The 20,721-nt window shown below is 38.9% G+C and overlaps 1 protein-coding gene across 2 annotated transcripts in view; it reads right to left on the minus strand.

Annotated features, from left to right (window-relative positions):
* Positions 1-5,435: 5,435 nt before the first annotated feature.
* Positions 5,436-20,721, minus strand: part of LOC139138150 (macrophage mannose receptor 1-like) — a 30,779-nt gene continuing 15,493 nt past the window's right edge. Inside the window, exons 5-9 of one of the 2 annotated variants that reach the window (XM_070706379.1) lie at positions 19,692-20,004; positions 11,761-11,840; positions 11,269-11,421; positions 10,246-10,345; positions 5,436-6,891 (exon numbers count right to left, since the gene is read on the minus strand). In XM_070706379.1, the coding sequence (XP_070562480.1) occupies positions 6,804-6,891; positions 10,246-10,345; positions 11,269-11,421; positions 11,761-11,840; positions 19,692-20,004 (734 nt within the window). In that variant the 3' untranslated portion in view covers positions 5,436-6,803. The remainder of the gene's footprint in view (positions 6,892-10,245; positions 10,346-11,268; positions 11,422-11,760; positions 11,841-19,691; positions 20,005-20,721) is intronic. The other variant, XM_070706380.1, reaches the window with a different exon arrangement.

The following is a 20,721-nucleotide window of genomic DNA, read 5'->3' on the forward strand; positions in this document are numbered from 1 at the left end:
CAATAACAATGTAGATTATACTCATATAGGTTGTGTTGATATGCTAAATAATTGGCATTAAATTACAGTTTAGGAATTCAATGCAGAAAGTGTAGGAAACCACAAAACAAAAGTCCTGAAAAAATAGCCAAAAGATACAGCTTATGGAGCTTTAAAAGAAATGGTGTATTTCGTCGGTGATTTTCTATTCAGGAAATGTCACGTGGATAATCGAAGGTTAGGCTGTAAAATCAGTTTCTATTAAAAGTGACCCTCCCCCCAAGAGAGATTTATAAAAAGTGACCCTCCCCTTAGACAGCTTTTTAAAAAGTGACCTTCCCCGATTCCCGCGGCCCACCTCCACCTGCAATTAATAAAGGCTCCCTAAAATACTATTTACGCACTGCCAAACGGACCGTTAAACCAGCATTGATGTTTAATGTAAAGTCCACTTAAGGGGAGAGCATTTAGCTGGCAAGGGTATATTGTGAGGGGGGGGGGTTATAAATAAATAAGTAGTTGATTTAATAATAACGATTTGTCAACATAGGTGTAGTCTTTTGCATCTTCGTTTCAGAATTGCCTAACCTCACTTTTGGCACTTTGCCATACTTGCACTGTCACTTTTTGTCATCTGCTTCACCAGACATCAACCATGGCCGAATGCACTACTGAGCTGACAGAGAAAGATGTCCTAAATGAAACAGCGGACTTGGTTCAAACACAGCACAGCCTAATTGCCAAAAGGAAGACCTCGAGAAAATGGAACTTTTAAAGGACGAAAAATCAACTGTTGTCAGAACTGTTTGATTTTGGTACAATTCGCTCCATATAGAACTCGCCAATCGACTCGTACGTGCTACATGTCGCGAATTGTACCAAAATCTCATGCATATCCGCCGTAGGCGGGGGTTATTGCTTAAATAAATGGCAGCATACAATTTCATCTCTTTGCGGTGTTTACAAGACGAGCACTTTTTCAAACTTATATACATTCTAGCGCGCACTTGGATATATAGCACTGCAGAGCATGAGGCGCAAAAAAAACAAAACAGTTCAATGTCCCGACAAAGTAAGAAATCGGGGTTTTTGTATTTGTGTTTGTTTTGATTTTGATGATCAAAATGATAAAAGTTTTCCGAAGGATCTTGGCAACATCTCAGGAATTGTTCAGCCTTTGAGCAAAAATAACAAACAATGGAAGAGAACATCCAGAAGACGTGTCAGTATATTTGACAAAGTAAACATTCAGTGAAGACAGTTTACATTATTATGCAAGCAACGCTGCGAAACTGTCATGTTTGGATTTTTCTGGCATACGAGCTCTGAGGGAAAACTGTACTGAATGTATAAGGCATACGAAGAATTCAGAACTGAAATAGATTTGTTTCAAAATGTGGACAATTGTGATTTCTCGACGGCTTAGGAGAGGAAAGAGAGTTAACAGAAAGTGCATGCCAATGATGTTTGAGGGTGAGCAAAACATGTTTATGATAAAACAGTAGGTCACAATTATTATGAAGCTCCAGTGTCCGGCTGAGAGACATATAAAAATAATTGTTTTTCAATATAATCTTGCACTGGCATATAACCAGATGATCAGAAAAATGCTGCACGGGGAAAGAGGCATTTTCTCAACAAGCGACGCAAGTTATATTTACTCTTAGTCGGCGGATACATTACGTACTGAGTGTAGATTGCTGGACGTCAATTGTGATACTTCAAATCATTCATATTACATGTATTAGTTTGACGACTCCAAATTGGTTGTGCTCGGCCAGCAATCAGCCACCAACTGTCTTCATGATCAACAAATATTGATTGTATTACTTTTGCATTTGTAATTCCCAGTTTACACAGAATGCGCTGGTTGGCCTTTGATGGCCGTAGAACGTGTTACTATCAAGGAAGTTACCATTTATTGAATGAAATCATCACCCACTTGAGAAATGTGCGAACATCAATTAGTTGTATGTACACAATTGTGAATGTAGAAGTTCAGCTGTGACAATCGTCCATAAAAATTGAACCGTTATAGTAAAATGCGAGTACAGGTAATTAGCAGGAGTAAGAAAGATAAATTTTCGACGAAAATCAGGCAGCCAATACTGTCAGTTATTTTCTTGATGAACCAACTACTGCATGTGTTTCATTGGTCGTGACCATTCCAAGTTTTGCGTTATAAACCAAAGCACAAGTCTACATCATTCTGAAAGTCTGAGGCGAAACTGTAGACCAGTTTGTGAACAGCGGATATTTATAGCAGTGGTCAAGTGACCTCGGGTTCTTCCATTCCATTCCCACTATTCTACATATTGCAAAACTGCTAAGATACACGTCATACATAATCAAACATGAAAGCAGAAAATCCCGATTCTTGAAAGACTTTCCTCTGACATTAAGTGACACACCAGGATGGATAATTGCAGTTTCTGCAAGGGGATGACAAATTGGCAGTCGTCAAAGCAAGGGTTTCAAATCCACAAGGAAAGGGAGTTTACGACCATCAAATTGCACAGTGCACGTTTGCTCTATAATGCATCCGTTGACAAATAGAATGATGAGAAAATCAGCATTTCAGGCTGTTGTTTAATGCGGAGCAATGATCAGCGATTTGGATGTCGGTGAATGACTAAATTTGAAGTGTTGAAAGTATTTGGGAAAACTTTTTAGAACTCCACCGAGTAACACGCCCCAGGACAAATTAAGGAGACTCTACCCGTGGCACATAGATTTCTAATTTCAAAGAGACGAGAAAGCGTCGTAAAATGTTTGGGTGTAGACCCAAGGATGCGGCCGCGAGAGGGCTCTCTGCGACATCTGACATCACACTGCCGCCGAAACGCAAGAATGACAGTCCTGGTATAAATCTTTCTGTCATCTCCAGGTAATTCTAAATAAATAAAATGCAGGTGACTTGCTTTGAGACCAAGTTTACAAACAATTATGTTATTTGTCTAATCATGAAATACAGCCGCCGAAAAGGTCAATCTTTCGATGAAATACCTTCACACATTGGTACACGTTATTTAAAAAAAACTAACAAGATTTCGTTCTTTTAATAAACGTTTAGCCACAAAACGCTCATCAATTAGATAATTATTTGCCGTATTTCTGTACAGAAATTATTCTACTCCAGAGAACTTGTAAAGTCCATGTCCTGGGTTGACCTCATTTTAATAACTGTCTCTTAACTTTTGGTTGATATTGACCCTAATTACATAGATTCATAAATATGCAAATAAGTTAGTTTTTGTGCTCATAAACCTTTCAAAATACCAAAATCTAAGTAAGATCAATAAATGGTGATGGTACTGTCAGAGGGGTACAATTGTTAATGTTAGATTGCCTAGTTTTATAAATTCATTATAAATGCAAATAAGTTGATCATTAGAATGTTATGCAAATCAAATTTACAACTTATCCAGAGCAAAGTATGATTAAGTAACAGCAGAGGTACAGTCAAAATCCGTACCCACAATATTAGTATTATGCCCATTAATAAAGAATGGGCTATAATTACACCGTCATGCTTATAAAACTTGCATCATAAATGCACTTTAGTATGATCACTATATAGCTTGGATCTAGTCAAAATTAGTAAACTCAGTATTGATATATAGCCCAATTACAAAATTCATTCAATATGCAAATGAACCTCAAATATGTCAGCCACGCTCACTGATCGATAGCATATTTAGACCATAGAATAGTTTGAGTACCTGCATAGTTTTGTGAAATTTGGCGGAGTAATGCTTGAGATATAGTCTAACGCATAAATTCACATCTACCCAAATCTAATCAAATATGAAACCGGTCTCACTACCGGAGGATGGTGAGTTTGACACCCGGTAAGTCCAGAGTAGCGGACTCACTGTCGGAGGATGGTGAGTTCGATACTCCAGCACGGTGTTGTGCCCTTGAGCAAGGCACTTTACTCCTCATTTGGTTATGGGTCAAATAAGTTTTCTTTGTGTGCTCAACCCTTGTGAAAAGAGGACTATACCTATATCAATTATCGAGTTTAAATAAAGATTATTATTATATTGTTATGCCCATGATGATGCTAACTAAATTGCATGACATTCAGACAAATGGTTAAGATATATGATTGAAACAGTATCGTCTACAGACAGGCGAACAGACACACACTCAGACATAAGACAGACACTGTGGCTACAAAGGGCACTATTTGGGGCCTCTGGCCCATGGTGCCCAAAAGTATTGATAAGGATCAATCTGTTCCACAACAGAGTTTTGTCTCACTCATCGATGTCCACCCTAAAATTCAATATTTTTAACAAAATTTACATATAATGCACAGATACAGCAAGTTTTGTCAGGGAAAATGTTTTACCCATGGACTACCATGAAAAGTGAATTCATATCATCAGGTGAAATTCCAATACCATATTTGGTGCTCGTATCTGTACTTTCTAACACCCATTTCTAATCAAGTACACTTGTATTCAATGTCGAACACATTACATATACAGATTTAGCTAGCTTAGTATTGAAAACAAATTATCCACAGTTTTCTCAAAGACTGCCACGTGTAGTTAATGAACATTTTCGGTGAAATTCCAAAATAAAATTTATTTTACAGATACGCACTTTTAACTACTTTTTCTGATCAAGTTCATTTATATCATATCAATTATCAAATGTCTACAAAAGCACAAATCTTGCAAGTTTTCTATTGGAAAAAAAATTCATAATATTCTCATATACTACCATGTATACGTGGCTCAACATTTTCAGTGAAATTCAAAAGTCATATTTCGTATGCACAAATGCACGTGTAACACACACACACACACACACACACACACACACACAGACTAACACACGCCCACAGGCTATATAGACCAACTCTGGGGGACTCCACCCTCCATGTGGGCCAATAACGAAACCATGTGCACAAACGCGCACAGAAACACGAGAATTGTTTGTACCGCCATCACGTGATCTCTTGGCATACTGAGTAACGAACATAGTGGCCTTTTCATTCCAGAGTAGAACCATTGCCTTGCACAGGTCACTTTGAAGTACATTAATCAGTTTATGTTAGTATCGGTAAGAGTGTAACGTACAACCTTTGTCCAGGCCCTACTGTGGCAATCGAAGCCGGGGGGGACGGGTGCTCGGCAACAATGCTAAAATTGTATGTGGATCAACACATCGGAAACATTATCATCCCGAACTACTGTTAGCATCAATCTACTGCACTTTTGTAAGACCAGGACTGACCAAAAAGTGTCTTCATGCACACAAAATTTAGTAACAATAGTTGGGATATCCTTCTACAGCACTTGCTGGCGCACGCTCAGTTCATACCCTTTCATCCTCTTTTTGCTTTCTTTATACCTTAGTAATCGTGTTACCTTCACTTATATCTGGATTTCCCGGCAAACAAAATGAATTCAGACAAAGAAGAGAAAAAATGAAGCTCAAAATGAAGTGAACGAACGTTTAGTCTATTATTGCAAAGAAATTAAAATCGACGTAAAGAGAAAGAGAATGAAACTTCAGATTTTTATCTATACCATTTTACAAAACTGAAATTAAATTATATGACATTGAATTATTGCATATAGATGACACTGCAATCAGGTTGATGTTTATTTATTTCTGTGAATTAATGACACTACCTTTCGTGATTACTCTGGTATCTATTGGTATGATTATCGACTGAAAGGTGTAGATTGTATCAGATGAATCGAACACACAGTCGCTGTTAAAACAATGAGACGCAAGTTCAATGCACTTTGCTGGTAGGACTATTTACAAATGAAGTGAAAGATGACACTCAAGTTTGACACTCCTTCGCGTCTTGACTTGGCAAATGCTAGCGTTCTAAGTAGCAGTATGTCTGGAAATAATTTTATACGATAAAGCTGATATCAAATACAATATCGCTTTTTAGTGTCATATCCGTGATATCGCGTGATCTCTGGCCAACTTACAAACATCTCTTCAATGTCATTCAACGAATGGATGTTTATACTTTTCTTACGATGTAGGAAGTGAAGCGTGCATATGCCAAAATGTGAAACTTATTAAATCATTTCTGCTTTCCAACACAGGATTTAGAGCAATGCCCTGTGAAGGACACTTGAAGGTCATCCGATATAATAATGTTGTCTCACAGTACACATTTATTTCGGAACATACATTTTCAAAAGCTTGTAAACCCTTTGAAATGTTACATGCCATTGTGTTAAATCTTCTGCCTGTACCGACATCTCAGAAAAGTTCCTCTAAGTTTGTTGACAGCAGTACAGACCATGAATATAATCGCGTTTGTAAAAATCCGAGACTTGTATCCGTCTTATCTGAATCAATAGATTTTTCTATTTAAACATTTTCTATATATGCATTGATTACATGCTCTCTATAACATAGTTTTGCTCTACTATTTTAAATTTTGCTAATGCATTATATTGCGATAAATGCGATATTTTAAATTTCATGATTTCTCCATACATCAACGTTTCATATTTTATGAACTTCGTTGTGCATACTTACTCCAAACCATTAATTTTTTTTCAATTCAGAAGTTGAACTTATTGCTAAACACAAGTGACCTAAAGAAAAACAGAAAAGGTAATACAAATTTGCCGAAGTTGGTATGAATACCTCACTTGGAGACATAGAAAATTTTGTAGAAAAGTACATACTCGTAAATTCCGATTATTGATCGCTAGGCCTAGTAAAACGGCAAGGCATTCAATTTCTGTTAAAATAACAGACGGAAAGTTATCCACTGCAGCTTGGTGATCTTCCTCCACTGTGGCCATGAATTTTTAAACGAATGAAGATTTTCAAAATATTGTGTTGTTAAATTCGTCGCCCTTCTCCTTCTTGTCAAGTTCATGGGAAAAAGGTTGGCGGAGAACACTGCCTCTTTGCCTGCGAGGAAAGCATAGAGTAGGCGTTTATTTTTGAAGGAAAAACTAAATGCTACAATGGTCAAAACAAGAAGTAAAAAAGAAAAATATCGACGATGTCCATCTCTAGTTGATGGAAACTTTAACCTTACATTATACGAATTATACGACCTCGTAATATCGCAACTAGACGTGAAGTGTAACAATGGCCTTCTAAATACATTACAATGTTCAATTATCTATCCACTCCTCCCATTATTCTTTCTACAACGAAAGTTTGTTTCCGTTGTCAAAGTATCAGTGCAAATTCTTTTATTAATCATTGACATAGGGAGCCTTCAGTTATTATGAGCGGGATGGACCGGAGGAAATTAGGGGAGAGTTACATTTACAAACTTAGTCTGGGGAGGGTCACAATTAACATTGCTAAATTTAGTATGATGAATGCAAAGTCTGAATGAGTTATGTAATTATTGAAATCATGGTCACTGCAATTCGCACATTGTCAATAAACTACATTATAGATAAATCCATAATTGTAATAGCTGTGAATGGTGCATCAATAGCTGCAAACAAAGGGCTTACATAGCACCGACTTATGCCGTTCAAACTATTTTACTGACAGTCTAACATTATTTCTATGTGAGCATCACCTACACGATTTACAAAAACGTGTTCCATTTGCAATGTCCCATTACAAAGCTTTTAAATATATAATATATTGTGTGTGTGTGTTTGTGTGTGTGTGTGTGTGTGTGTGTGGTGTGTGTGTGTGTGTTTGTGTATGGAGAGAGAGAGAGAGAGAGAGAGAGAGAGAGAGAGAGAGAGAGAGAGAGAGAGAGAGAGATGTACATAACCGCAGAGAGTGAATTTCTGAGTGTACAGAATAAACAATGCACGGTATCAGTATTAATCGACGTTCCTTTGAATTGTGTCTTTTCCAAAATGTTACACCCTGTGAGCATTGCCCAAAAGGTATGATTGCCTTATCAACCAGTTTTAAAGCTCTATTGGCAGTGACTTTTAGCTGTTTCAGAGTATTTTTTTCGATCTGTGTATCACCTGCAGTGTCTGATTTAAATCCATGATGTATGATGAAAAGTTCATTCAGTCAGCATAGTTGTTGTTGAAAATTGAATTCAACTCCAAACTAGAATTCATTATGTCAACAATGACAGTCGTCAATCGAGTGTATTGGCTTTGTAAACATACAGAATACCTTGTACACAAACATGCTATAGGTAGTTGGATAAACAGCATTTTTACACAGAACGACATAACTAAAAGTATGAACAAAATTTACAGAAAGTGGCCCTTCGATATCTTTGTTTGTAATGTAACAAAGTCAGTAGTTCTATCAGGGTTATACACACAATTTAAAGTATTGAGTTTGGAGGGAGGGAGGGTCAGGGAGGGTCAAAATTTAGAAAAGGGCATCAGGGAGAGGGTGGACCATCCTCAATTTCCTCTGGCCGCCCCCCACATAATTACTGAAGCCTCCCTTACTTGCTGGGGTCCAAGAATCATTCTATCAGAGATTTTCACAAACAATGCTATTATACTTGTCTATATTTATCTGATCTGATAATTTAGACGCTCTAGTGTCTCTGAGTTGACTAAAGGGACCGTGGTCAGTCTTTGATTTAATAGAAAGTATATCAAGTTTCCGTCTTGTCATATTGTTTATGATCCGTGTATATAGCAACGCTAAAATGTTATTTTCTTTAGTTTTTTTATTTACTTTTTTTAATTGGTGCATCACAAGGCATCTGTATTCCGTTAATATGTGTGATAAAAACCGTCATATGACTATTGACCACTACAAGTTGAATTTTATAGAAGAGTGACCACGAATTTCTTGTTTTTTAGTATCGCATTTGTAAAGTATGGATCTCGTGGTCCATTCAGATAATAAATCATAATAAATGAACGTAGTGCTTCTAACAAGTGCTGCCGATGAAGCTGTTTGTTGAAAAGTTGTAGTGTTTTTAGCGAGCGGGCAATTAAAAAACTAATAAGGGGCGGGTGGAAAAGTTGTTTATACACTAGAAAGAAATTTCAGTTTGTACAAAGGGGAGACTTCTTGCAGTGCATACCGGATTAGGTAGAGACGAGAATGCAGTTGTGGAAAGAACTTGATAAAGCGCCTAAGAGGGAAGCAATGTCCAAAGTTAAAAACTATCAGTTTTTTGCTCGCAGTTTAGCATTGGTCTGAATTGCCACATCGAAAGATTGCACTGCACCTTATGTTTGGACTCGGTTCTCGGACGCCGTGCTGCTGCGTATGCTCGATGAAAGCATAGAGACAAGGGACAGTCTAGCGGTCTTTACACTGAACAGTAATGAATGTATATTGCATCCGTGCACTGACAGAACGCACAATAGTTGACAGATTACAACTCTTTTCAGAATTAGAGCGCGAAGCCACTGCAGTGAACTGCAATAAAACTGCTTACACTAATTAGTTTCAGCTGTAGCCGTGGCCACTTTGGTGTTGAACAAGGCTACTTGATAAAGACCAAAAAGTCTGCTTGTACAAAGGCAAAACTAGCTCGCTCTGTCTGAGGCTCGAGTTGTAAATGAGAGTTTACGATTGGCACCCTGTGTTCAAGATTAAGATACAATGTAACATTACCATGCACTGGTCCATGTACAAATCTTTTTTATTTCAACTTCCCCAGATAAACTGTCTGCATGGGACATACAATGTTGTCGACTTTCCCAGCTGGCTACAGCTGAAACTAATTAGTGTGAGCAGTTTTATTGCAGTTCACTGCAGTGGCTTCGCGCTCTAATTCTGAAAAGGGTAGTAATAGTTGTGTAAATGAAATGTACATATTGGAATACGTATATCTTGTATGCAATGGGGAACCGACAGTAGGGATTAGGGGCAGTGAGGAGCTTGGACTGTTAGGGGAGCGGGGGGGGCGGGCAGACCAAAGATACTTGAGGGCAGTGGACATAATAATTCAGTAGGAGGGCATATTTTCTGCATATGCCGATTGGGGTTACAAACATCTCTAATTTCCCCTCGAAATCTGTACGTCGGGGTCAAAATTATGAAAAATCAGTAAACAAGCCTTCGAAACATGTTTTGTAATGATTTTGTAAAATTTAGGAAATTGACCAGTTGACGGCAACTGTGCTACCTTAAGTCAATATGTATTAAGATTGGTGTTTCATAGGTAATTAACTACATTACACCCCTTTCCAAGATCTCTACTTCCAGTCTCAATATTTAAATTGTAAAAAAGCTACTAAAAAATCATCAACCTCACTACAACAAGATCATATCAAGATTTTAAGTCTGACTTAGGCTAATTATGTTATATGATGTTGTGCTAACCAAAAAAATAAACGTCACAAACATACTTACGTTTTCTTGCATAAGTAAAGACAAAGACACAGGAATATCACCAGTCCAAAAAGAAGAAGAAAGTTGCATATTGAGAAAATCAATCCTGCTGTGACCATATCTGAGAGAGAGAGAGAGAGAGAGAGAGAGAGAGAGAGAGAGAGAGAGAGAGAGAGAGAGAGAGGAGAGAGAGAGAGAGAGAGAGAGAGAGAGAGAGAGAGAGAGAGGCACGATGGAAGTGCGGTGCGATGAAATAAGAGAGCGCGAAAGAGTCACGGTTTAGGAAGCAAGGAAGTTGTACAGCAGGAGAGAGAAAGAGTTGGAGAGGTGAATACGCTTGTTAATATGTGGTCAATTCCGAATACAGTGTTGAAGTTCTGACCTAAAGAGATGGTGTTCGTGACATTTGATAATTGTAAGTGTTTTGATATACAGCGCCGTTGTTTTCACAATATGGTTTACAATGTTGTATACACATTTCTTCGTCTTTTCCAGATCGATAATCGTCAGGTCTTGCTGCATGCAAAGGAATCAGCTTTGTCTATGTCACTTGATGTTATTTGTATTTTTACTCATTTGTTTTATCTTGCGTTCACCAAAACTAATTGTTTGACGTGCCCAGTAAGTTCAAAGTTCGGGCAAAAGTAGATTGTTTTTGTATAACCTGATGAAAGAATGTGGAAATTTTTTGTGACAGAAATATTGCATATGGGTACCCGATTGGCGGTTGTCCTTTGGTCTCTTACAAATGTAGACTGAATTTCACTGAGTAGAAGAACTAAGATTATAATTACAATGATACGAATCGGGACACACGACACTAATCTTCCATATGTATGAACATATATTGGTTGAAACCTGATTTCCCTTCGACAACTAAGCAGGACACGCAACGTAAGGCGATCTTGAAGTTACTCGGAAGTCAAAACCCAAGTGAATCTACACACACATTGCCTTTGAAGGTACCGTACCTGCACTTCTGATAGCGCTGTTTTCCGGATCAGGCTTTGGCAAGATACGAAGTATCAATTTGTCCAGGCTTACCTTTGACTGAGTCGACTACGTTGGCTGGCGTAGTCAGATCTACATTTGTGTTGTTCTTGACAGCAGTAGTTATGATCGATTCTCTTGCAGAAATCGTTCTTGTTGGCTTTGCTGTCACAACTGGTATATTTTCCGTGGCCTCTGCTTCTATTTCTGTAAATTCGTGATGTAAAAGAAAGTAAACGAATTTGTACAATAGAATATCTTTTCTTCTAATCGCTTAAATTTTGATTACAACAGACACATTTATCTGTCTTCAAGTTGGAATTAACCTCAAAACATATGTTGATGCAAAAGGTTCTCATTTTTGCGATTATTTCGGAATTAGGTGTCAAGGATCGGGGAAAAACATACATACGCTACATTACGAATATAACGTCTCTGTTTCTCTCACAAACTGTTTACATACCTCAGTATCACCGCTGTCTAACTGTTTATGAGTTATGCAAAGTGGTTGACATAAGAAATATAAAGCGAGTGCCTTTGCCTTACCTGTGACGTGATATTCACAAATGTAGGCTGACTTTCTTGTACAGATGACGTCGTTCCATTTGAACTTCTGCGCCATTGGCCTATTCAAACGATATGAGATGTGAAAAAGAGATTTGTTGATTTGAAGCTGAAAGTGAAACATCACCTTTTTTGACTGAACTAGTGATCACAATCAAAATGCAAAATCTATGTATCTCTGCAACTATAGAGGATAAAGGTCTCGTTTCCGTTGGATTGGGGTAAGTATGGGAGTAAATATATTTTTGTAAAGTTTTTGGATGGCCTTGAATGACCTTACAACCTTTGAGGGGGTCGCATGACCGCCTGCCCATAGTGGATTAAAACATTAAAATTCACGACATATACATAAATATTGACGGATCAAAATTGTGTACAGAATCTTTTAGACCATATGACCAGGTTGCCACATGTCGAATGTCAAGATCGTAGGTGGTGTAAATTTTGAGAAGAATATTTTGAAGTATTTTTATTCAAAATATTCTATGACCTTCGGCCTGCCATATACCCTTGCAACTAAGCTATGGCCATATCTTATTCTGGCCTATGTAATTAACGGTGCTGGAGGGCTGGTGTTTATTGGCCAATGTCAAAGGGAAGATAAAAATCCTCATCTAACTGTCAGGGTTGCCCCGACCTTTAACTCTCACCTCATCCTGTACCTAAGCTTATCTAATTTAAGGAAAGCAAATATCCTGATGTTAGTGGACAGGTAAAATTATGGAAGCAAGGTTTTGTGGCAAAATGTTACCTGACTAAAATGATTTGTGACTCTGATATATATATATATATATATATATATATATATATATATATATATATATATATATATATATATATATATATATATATATATATATGCTTATAAATCAGTAACTAAAAGTGCTATACCCTTCATATTTAGTGGACGAGGCACCTTATGGCACTACATCCTGTACATTATTGTTTCGACAGGAAACGATGGCAAATGCAGCGATTTTCTTTAAAATATATTTATAAAAAACTAATTACTAATTCTAGGGGTAATGTAAATAACACACAAGTTAAGGCAATTATCTTAGCCTGGACGGTACAAAACTCCTGAATTACAGTCCCAACGGAGTTCAGTTCAGACAGAATTGATGAGCGAGTTCTCCTCTGGTCATAGGCATGATGTAGGTCTTAACCATGCAGAGTTCACTCAGCCTATCCATCGTGAGTGTGAAGGTCTTGAAAAATCCCAAGGTCCTGAAGTAAACACTGATGTGAAAAATCCCGGTCTAACTAAATATCTGTACTGCCACATGTTGATAAAAAAACGTTTTGCAGGAAATGCTAGATCCCTGTAGAATTAATATTGATATGCAACTTACTATTTTAAAAATATCTTAACTTGTAGTAAAAATGACCTTCAGAATGTTCTAGACTAAGACTAAAGTCAGTGAGGAGAACGACCTACCTAACACATCCTATCTTCACGTTACTGAAAGGAATTAATTTTTTCAAAGTTTCTTTTCACACATGTGATACTAGTATTAAAAGTGTTAACAATGATCAACTCTAAAAACGAAAGAGACAGTCTGCAATTAAATTTTCTCTGCCCTTCATATGTCGACTGTAAAGGTTAAACTCCTGTAACATTAACTGCATCTTAACAATCTCTGATTTTTGCCACTTAATTTCTGCAGGGTTGTGATCAATATAAACCACTATTGGCAATTTGAAGATCTATCCCATTACTATCCTCTTTGCAATAAAGAAGCACAGGCAGCAACATCACTAGACTCTACAGCTAATTTAAACGGCAAACTGGAATCTGGTGCAGAAAAAACTGGAGCACTTTGAAGTATGGCTTTACAAGTATCAAATGCCTGTTGGCACTGTTCTGACCAAACAAACTTTACTTTCTTTGTAAGCAAATGAGTCAAAGGCTAAGTAATGATGGAGAAAGTTGGACAAAATTTCCTGTAACAACCAGCGAGAAAGTGCATCATTTGTCTCGTGCAATTTGCGATGGGAAAGCTTGAAACAGCACAGATTCTGGCATCGACAGAATTTACCTTACCCTGCCCTACAGTATGCTCAAGGTAAGTCACCTTTGCCCAGGGAAATTAAGATTTGGCGGGGTTGACAGTCTAAAGTGATTTGCTCAGTCTCTCGAAGAACATCTGCATGAGCTGGATGTCTTCTACCCATGTGTCGCTGTACAAGAAAACATCATCAACGTAGGCTTCATATTCTCCTAATCCGGATAGCATGTCATTGATCATGCGTTGAAATCTTGCAGGTGTATTGTTCATTCTAAATGGCATTACCTTGTACAAGAAAAATCCTTCAAGTGTAACAAAGGCTGATATTTCGTGAGCACGATCCATCATGGGGACTTGCCAGAATCCCATGAGTAGATGAAATTTCGTGACATACTTAGTTTTTTCTATGCAATTGATGTAGTCATCAATCCTCAGAATTGACAGATTAGTACGACATTTACTGTTAACATAACGAGCACTAGCAATGCTCAAAATATGCCCTTAAACAAAAATCCTTATAATATACGGCTAGTTTTCAATCGGGTTTGAACCCACAACATACGGCATCAGTCGCCTAGCAGAGAGGCAACAGACAGAACCTCTCGGCTAAATCCCCACTCTCAAAAAAGAGTGGTTCAATAGCCGGGTAAGTTGTTACATTTTTCTGACTGAGACCGCTCCACACGTTGTAGAGTTTGTAAAGCACTCACGCACGCATGCTCACTACCACACATCGCACATACAAACTTTATCTAAGCGAAGCAACGAATACATCGAGTACAATTCTGTCCACCAGCAGACCTACCAACCCAGGGTAGAAAATACGGCTAGTTTTCAATCGGGTTGGAACCCACAATATACCGCATCAGTCGCCTAGCGGAGAGGCCACAGCGAGAACTGCTTGGCTAAATTTCCACTCCCCAAAAAGAGTGGTTCAATAGTCCGCTAAGTTGTTACATTTTTCTGACTGAGACCGCTCCACACGTTGTAGAGTTCGTGAAGCACTCACGCACGCATGCTCACTATCACACATCGCACATACAAACTTTATCGAAGCGAAGCAACGAATACATCGCTTTAACTGGGCGAACAATAACCTCGGGGACAATTCTGTCCACCAGCAGACCTACCAACCCAGGGTAGAAAATACGGCTAGTTTTCAATTGGGTTCGAACCCACAACATACGGCATCAGTCGCCTAGCGGAGAGGCCACAGAGAGAACCCTGCTGCTTTTTTACTTTTTAAATTTCTAATTGCTGTTAACACTTCTTTAGTTGTTATTGTCTTATCCAGCTGCTGATTAGCCTGATTCTTAGTTCTTCAGATGTTAAACTATCAATAATTTGCTGTTGAAAATCATTATACCTGTCATTTTCAATTGAGCAAGAATTTTGTAAAATTCCATCCATGTTGCTGCTGAGACACAATCTCCAGTATTATCTTTATCATTATCTTTTAAGTACTTGATCAATTTCCACATATCTTGAGAATTGTTAGCATGTAGACTGTTTAGTTTGTCTAAGTTGTTTTGCCAGAATTGCAATTTCTTATTTTTAACACGTTTTTAAACTTCTTTTTCTTTGTGTAATAGATACTTATTAACTGACTGTCATATGGAGCTTTATTTAATAGTTTAGCTGTTGCTATTAGGTCCCTTTTTGCTGCATCACAGTTTTTGTCAAACCATTTTGATTTCTTTCTCTTTAAATTTTTCTTTCTCTGCTTTTGTCTATTGAAAATTCCCCTGCAGGCTTTATCTAAGATGTCATTAAAATGCTTAGTGGCTGAGTTAATGTCAGATTTGTTATTACCAATATTAGTATTCAAAAATTCTGCAAAATCTTTTTGTAGCTCATCTGATGCTAATCTATCCGTGTAATTGAAAACAGATAACTTATCCGATTTCCATTTTGGGGGCATTTGCAATAGATTCACAGTATCTTTAACACTGCTTGGATTAAAATTCGTTAGTTTGAGAAGAGTAGAAATTTGACAGTGATCCGAAGAAAATTGTGAAATTGTGTATTTTAAAATACTTAAAGTTATCGATGATGTCTGTTGTTGCAAGACCATAATCAACTACACTGTTTCCATTCCAGTGGTAACATGTAAATTTTCCACAAATATCTCCAGGTAGTCTGCCGTTCATAATTCTTATATTGCTGGTTTTACATAAATCTACGAGGTTTCTACCATACTTATTTTCAACCTTATCCATATTGCAGCGATTAAGATGTGTATCAACAGAATATCCTGGTGGAATTGGTATATGATTTGAGAAATCATTGTCAATAAAATCTGGCAGTAATCCTACTCTGGCGTTAAAATCCCCTAAAATCATGACAGATCCAGAACAGCTATATTTTGTGATCAACTGTTCTAAACGTTCGAAAAAAGATTCTGACTTATGTTTGGAATTTTCTGATGCGTTGTAAACAAAGCAAATAAATATATCCTGTTGTAATCTGAAAAATGCTTTTGAAAGTTTGCACCACACCATATCATATAAATGTTGACAGAGTGTGAAGATGCAATTGCTACATGGCTATTGGAACAAGTGGCAACTAGTTTAACTCGCTATCATGATGGCCAAATTACTGGGCTGGAGTACAGTATGTTAGTAATCAGTTTACATTTCTTCTATGTTCTCGAAAAAGTTCTCGTGTAAACTTGAAGTTTATTACTCATCCAGCAGGCGAACCCGATTACAGGATAAGGTACTCATCTATTAATGGAGCTATGAGGAGTAAAGTGCCTTGCTTAGGGCCACGACAGCTTGCATATAATAGACTTACCACGACCAGAAATTCACACAAAATCCACCAAAATACAACTCTTTCTCTAGCATTTCACGACATCACTACAGGACAACCGTCATTTTCCTGGCGTGAAACTGTTGGACGAGGCTCAGTGCACCACGTCACTAGCTAACATCTTGTGTCTGGTTGTGGTCTTGACCTGATGGTTAAACGGGGATTGTCTCCTCACTGGCGTGGTGGCAGCGATTTACGGACCTACACGCCATTTACGAAATAATGAAGCTTTTCGAACTGACCTTTTCCATACTAGCAGCCGTCCAGACTTCAAGTATAGGTGGACAACCTGCAGTCAGTAACTATAATATTACTGGGTATCATGGACGTTCGGACACTCTCAAGCTAGCTACACTCAACATGGCGAATCTTCACCGCGCACCAAAGCAATGGTGCTTAAGTAAGTCAGAAACCATTACTTCCTTTGAGAGCTGGCGCCAAAATCTCAGCTACACTTTGTCACTAGACCCTAACTTTGAACTGTTCTTGAGTGAGGGCGCCACATGGAAAGCAAAAACCAAGTCCTCCCCTCTTAGAGGATTTACTGACGATGGCGAAGACACCCCCGCTGCCAAACGTTGTACAGCACAACAAAAGGTTAACGCTCTTGAACTCATGCTAGGTCAGATCGTTAACTATTGCCCAATCATTTCCCATAATACGATAGATAGAAAGTCAACATCAGTGGACCATATCTGGCAAACCATACGTCTCCACTTTGGTTTCCAGTCCACTGGAGCACACCTTCTGGACTTTTGTGACATTCATCTTGAACCTGACGAGCGGCCAGAGGACCTTTTCCAACACTTGACAGCATTTGTCGAAGACAACCTGCATCGTAAGGACTGTGGCATTACTCATAACGGGGAGAAAATTGCTGACGATGAGGAGCTGTCTCCTTCCCTTGAGAACTATGTTGTATTGACATGGTTGCAGTTGGTCCATAAGGACCTGCCACGGCTTGTAAAATAACGATACGGAACAGAGCTCCGCACACGCACACTAGTGTCAATAAAACCCGAAATATCTCAAGCCCTCAGTTCCCTTCTGGACGAAATCAGTTCCATGGAGGATGCTGCTGTGATGCGCACCACGTCCTCACGACACCAAGATGCCAGCCACAATAGACGTGCTAAACAAAGGACATTCTCCAGAGACCAGCAACCATACCGCTCCTGTCCTCTGTGTAAACAAGCAGGCCATCCGGATGTCCACTTTCAAATATATGGCCAAGGCGAGGCAGATTGTCAATATCATAGATGACGAGACTGAGTTTGACTGTCAACCCGATGCCTTTGACGAAGTGGACGATAACATCGCCCAATCCGACGACACCCCAACTGTCAGGAGGGTCCAGGTTCATCAGTCTCCTTATCTTGACGTATTCTACGGCCATCAGACAGCCCGACTAACCATTGACAGTGGTGCTACAGGTAATATGATATGCCTGGCTGAAGCCAGACGACTGGGTGTACCAACCAACCAAAGCAAGTTCCTAGTCTGCCCACCAAGCTGACGGTTCATCACCCCTAAATGTCACCGCAGAGACAAAGTTTCTTCTATCTGCAATGGTGTCAAATTTACGTTCGAAGGTCTTGTTGTCGAAAACCTCGATGTGGACATTTTAGCAGGTACGCTGTTTATGGAAGCTAACGACATCAGTATTCGTCCTGCAAGACAACAAGTTACTCTCGGCGATGACTCAACCTACACTTATGGCTCAAACCCTCAGACTACACACAACACCATTCGTCGTGCCTGTTTCTTACGAGCTCCTGCCCAACCCACTACTATCTGGCAAGGAGACTTCATTGAAATGGACATTACTGGCGATTTTCACCAATCTGATGAAACCTTTGCTCTTGAGCCTCATAGAAGCCCACAGACTTGTGGTGCACAAGAAGTATGGCCATTGCAAGACGTATACCAAAGTCTGTCCGGGAAAATTCGCATACCGAATTTGTCCAGTACTCCTCAGACACTTAAGCGCAGTGAACACTTTTGTACTATCCGCCCGGTGTTCATCCCAGCCACACAAGGGCCATCTTCCTCAATACTCTCGCAACAAGCTTGTCGAGCTGCAACAAAAATTCGATGAGCTGGAGGAAATGGGTGTTTTTGCTCGCCCGGAGGATATCCAGGTCAATGTTGAATATATCAACCCGTCGTTCTTAGTCAAAAAACCCAGTGGCGGTTCGAGACTTATTACTGCCTTTGCTGATGTACCGGTAGGGCGCTATAGTAAGCCACAACCATCATTGCTACCTAGTGTGGACAGTACACTGAACCAGATAGCACAATGGGAGTATATCATTGCCACCGACCTCACCAAGGCATTCTACCAGATCCCCCTTTCCCGCGAATCTCTTAAGTATTTCATTCAACTGGAAGCGTGTATTACAGGTCTTACACCTGAACAATCTATGTCTTTCAGCTACCAAGACCACCATATGTCCCGCTATTGCAACAATACTCGGTTGGATTTGGCACAAAGGCACTCTCTCAGCGAGCCAGCATAGCATCGCAACTCTGTCGTCTTGCCAACCTCCGAAGTCAGTCCGCAGTCTTTGCTCATTTATTGGTGCCTATAAAGTGTTAGCAAGGGTTATACCAGGATGCCTCACTCCTCATCCCACTTGAAAACGCAACAGCCGGCCTCCAGTCAACTGACAACATTGTGTGGACTGATACCCTCTATGACGCCTTCCATGCAGCACAATCAGCGTTGTCAACCAATCGGGCAATAACACTTCCCAGACCCTCTGACCAACTATGGATTGTTACTGACGCAGCCGTCAAAAGCCATGGTATTGGTTCTACTCTGTATATTTCCCGTCACAACAAACTACACCTTGCCGGTTTCTTCGGCAACAAATTGCGAGGGCGCCAGGCAACATGGCTTCCATGTGAAGTCGAAGCCCTCTGTATCGCTGTCTCTGTGACGCACTTCAGCCCACACATTATCCAGTCTCACCACAAGCCTTGCGTCCGTGCTGTTTGCCTATTTGGACTGCTTGATCAAAATCCTGCAAAAATCAGAAAAAGTAAGTCCGTGTAGGTAAGATTAAATGCTAAGTTAAAAAATACTACCGTATGATAGCACAATTTTCAATTCCAGGACATTGATTAACGGATATCTGACTGTTATCTGGCTGGCCAGGCGCCCAATTGTGGTAATTCAAATGTTCACCGTCGTAGGTCGTCCAAGTACCTTCTTCAGTTTGGTCATGTGCATCGAACCAAAACGCCTCATGATCAAATCCGTGTTCTTTAATTAAGTTTACAATCCTGCTTTGAGTTTTGTTGTCAAAGATTTTGGCCAGTCTTCCACCTTTGTCTATGCATGCGGCATGAGACCCAAGCCAAGTTTCGCATCCGAGGTAAAGACCGAATCGTCTGCCTACTGAAAGTAAAATAAATAAATTAATAAATTAATAAATAAATTCATTCATTCATTCATTCATTATTCATTAAGTTGAAATATTTTGGTTTTGTTCTTTTATAACTGATGATAATAATTTCTTTAATTATGTGATAGAAGGCTTTCTCTGTGTGTCAGAATTTATTTTTGGCAAGGAGTATACAGCTTTGCTTCCAGCGACTCGATCTTTCCCATTTAAATCCTCTAACTTAAATATTTTTTGCATTTTCAAATATTAAACGTTTTTTTTGTCTTCCCACTTTCATTGTGTTCAATTTGGTTAAAACGGAAAAAGATCAAAGATTAACATGTACTTTTTTAGTTTGCAATTAGCAACAGAGGCTAAGGTAATGGTTCTATGCCTGTCGGTCCGTTTAACCAAACTGAACACAATGAAAGTAATTATTTTTTAGAATGACGTTTATTGCAGCCTGAGTGCATCGTACATCCGACTTTTGAAGACTAACAGTAATCAAACATTACATTTACCAGGCCATATATAGCAATTTGTGTTATTGTATTTATAACGCTCTGCTTTCTGCATCAAGCACTGTAATTTCCAACGATGACTTCTGTATAGTTCGATATTGCGGGCTCCTAATTTTATTGGTTTAGCATTCTTGTCTACCTGGGATCTACATCAAGTATGAAGAGAATTAGCTTCAACAACTCAATGAAGAACATTAGCTTCAACTACTC

This window comes from Ptychodera flava, chromosome 8 (genome assembly GCF_041260155.1).
Source record: "Ptychodera flava strain L36383 chromosome 8, AS_Pfla_20210202, whole genome shotgun sequence".
Lineage (NCBI taxonomy): Eukaryota > Metazoa > Hemichordata > Enteropneusta > Ptychoderidae > Ptychodera > Ptychodera flava.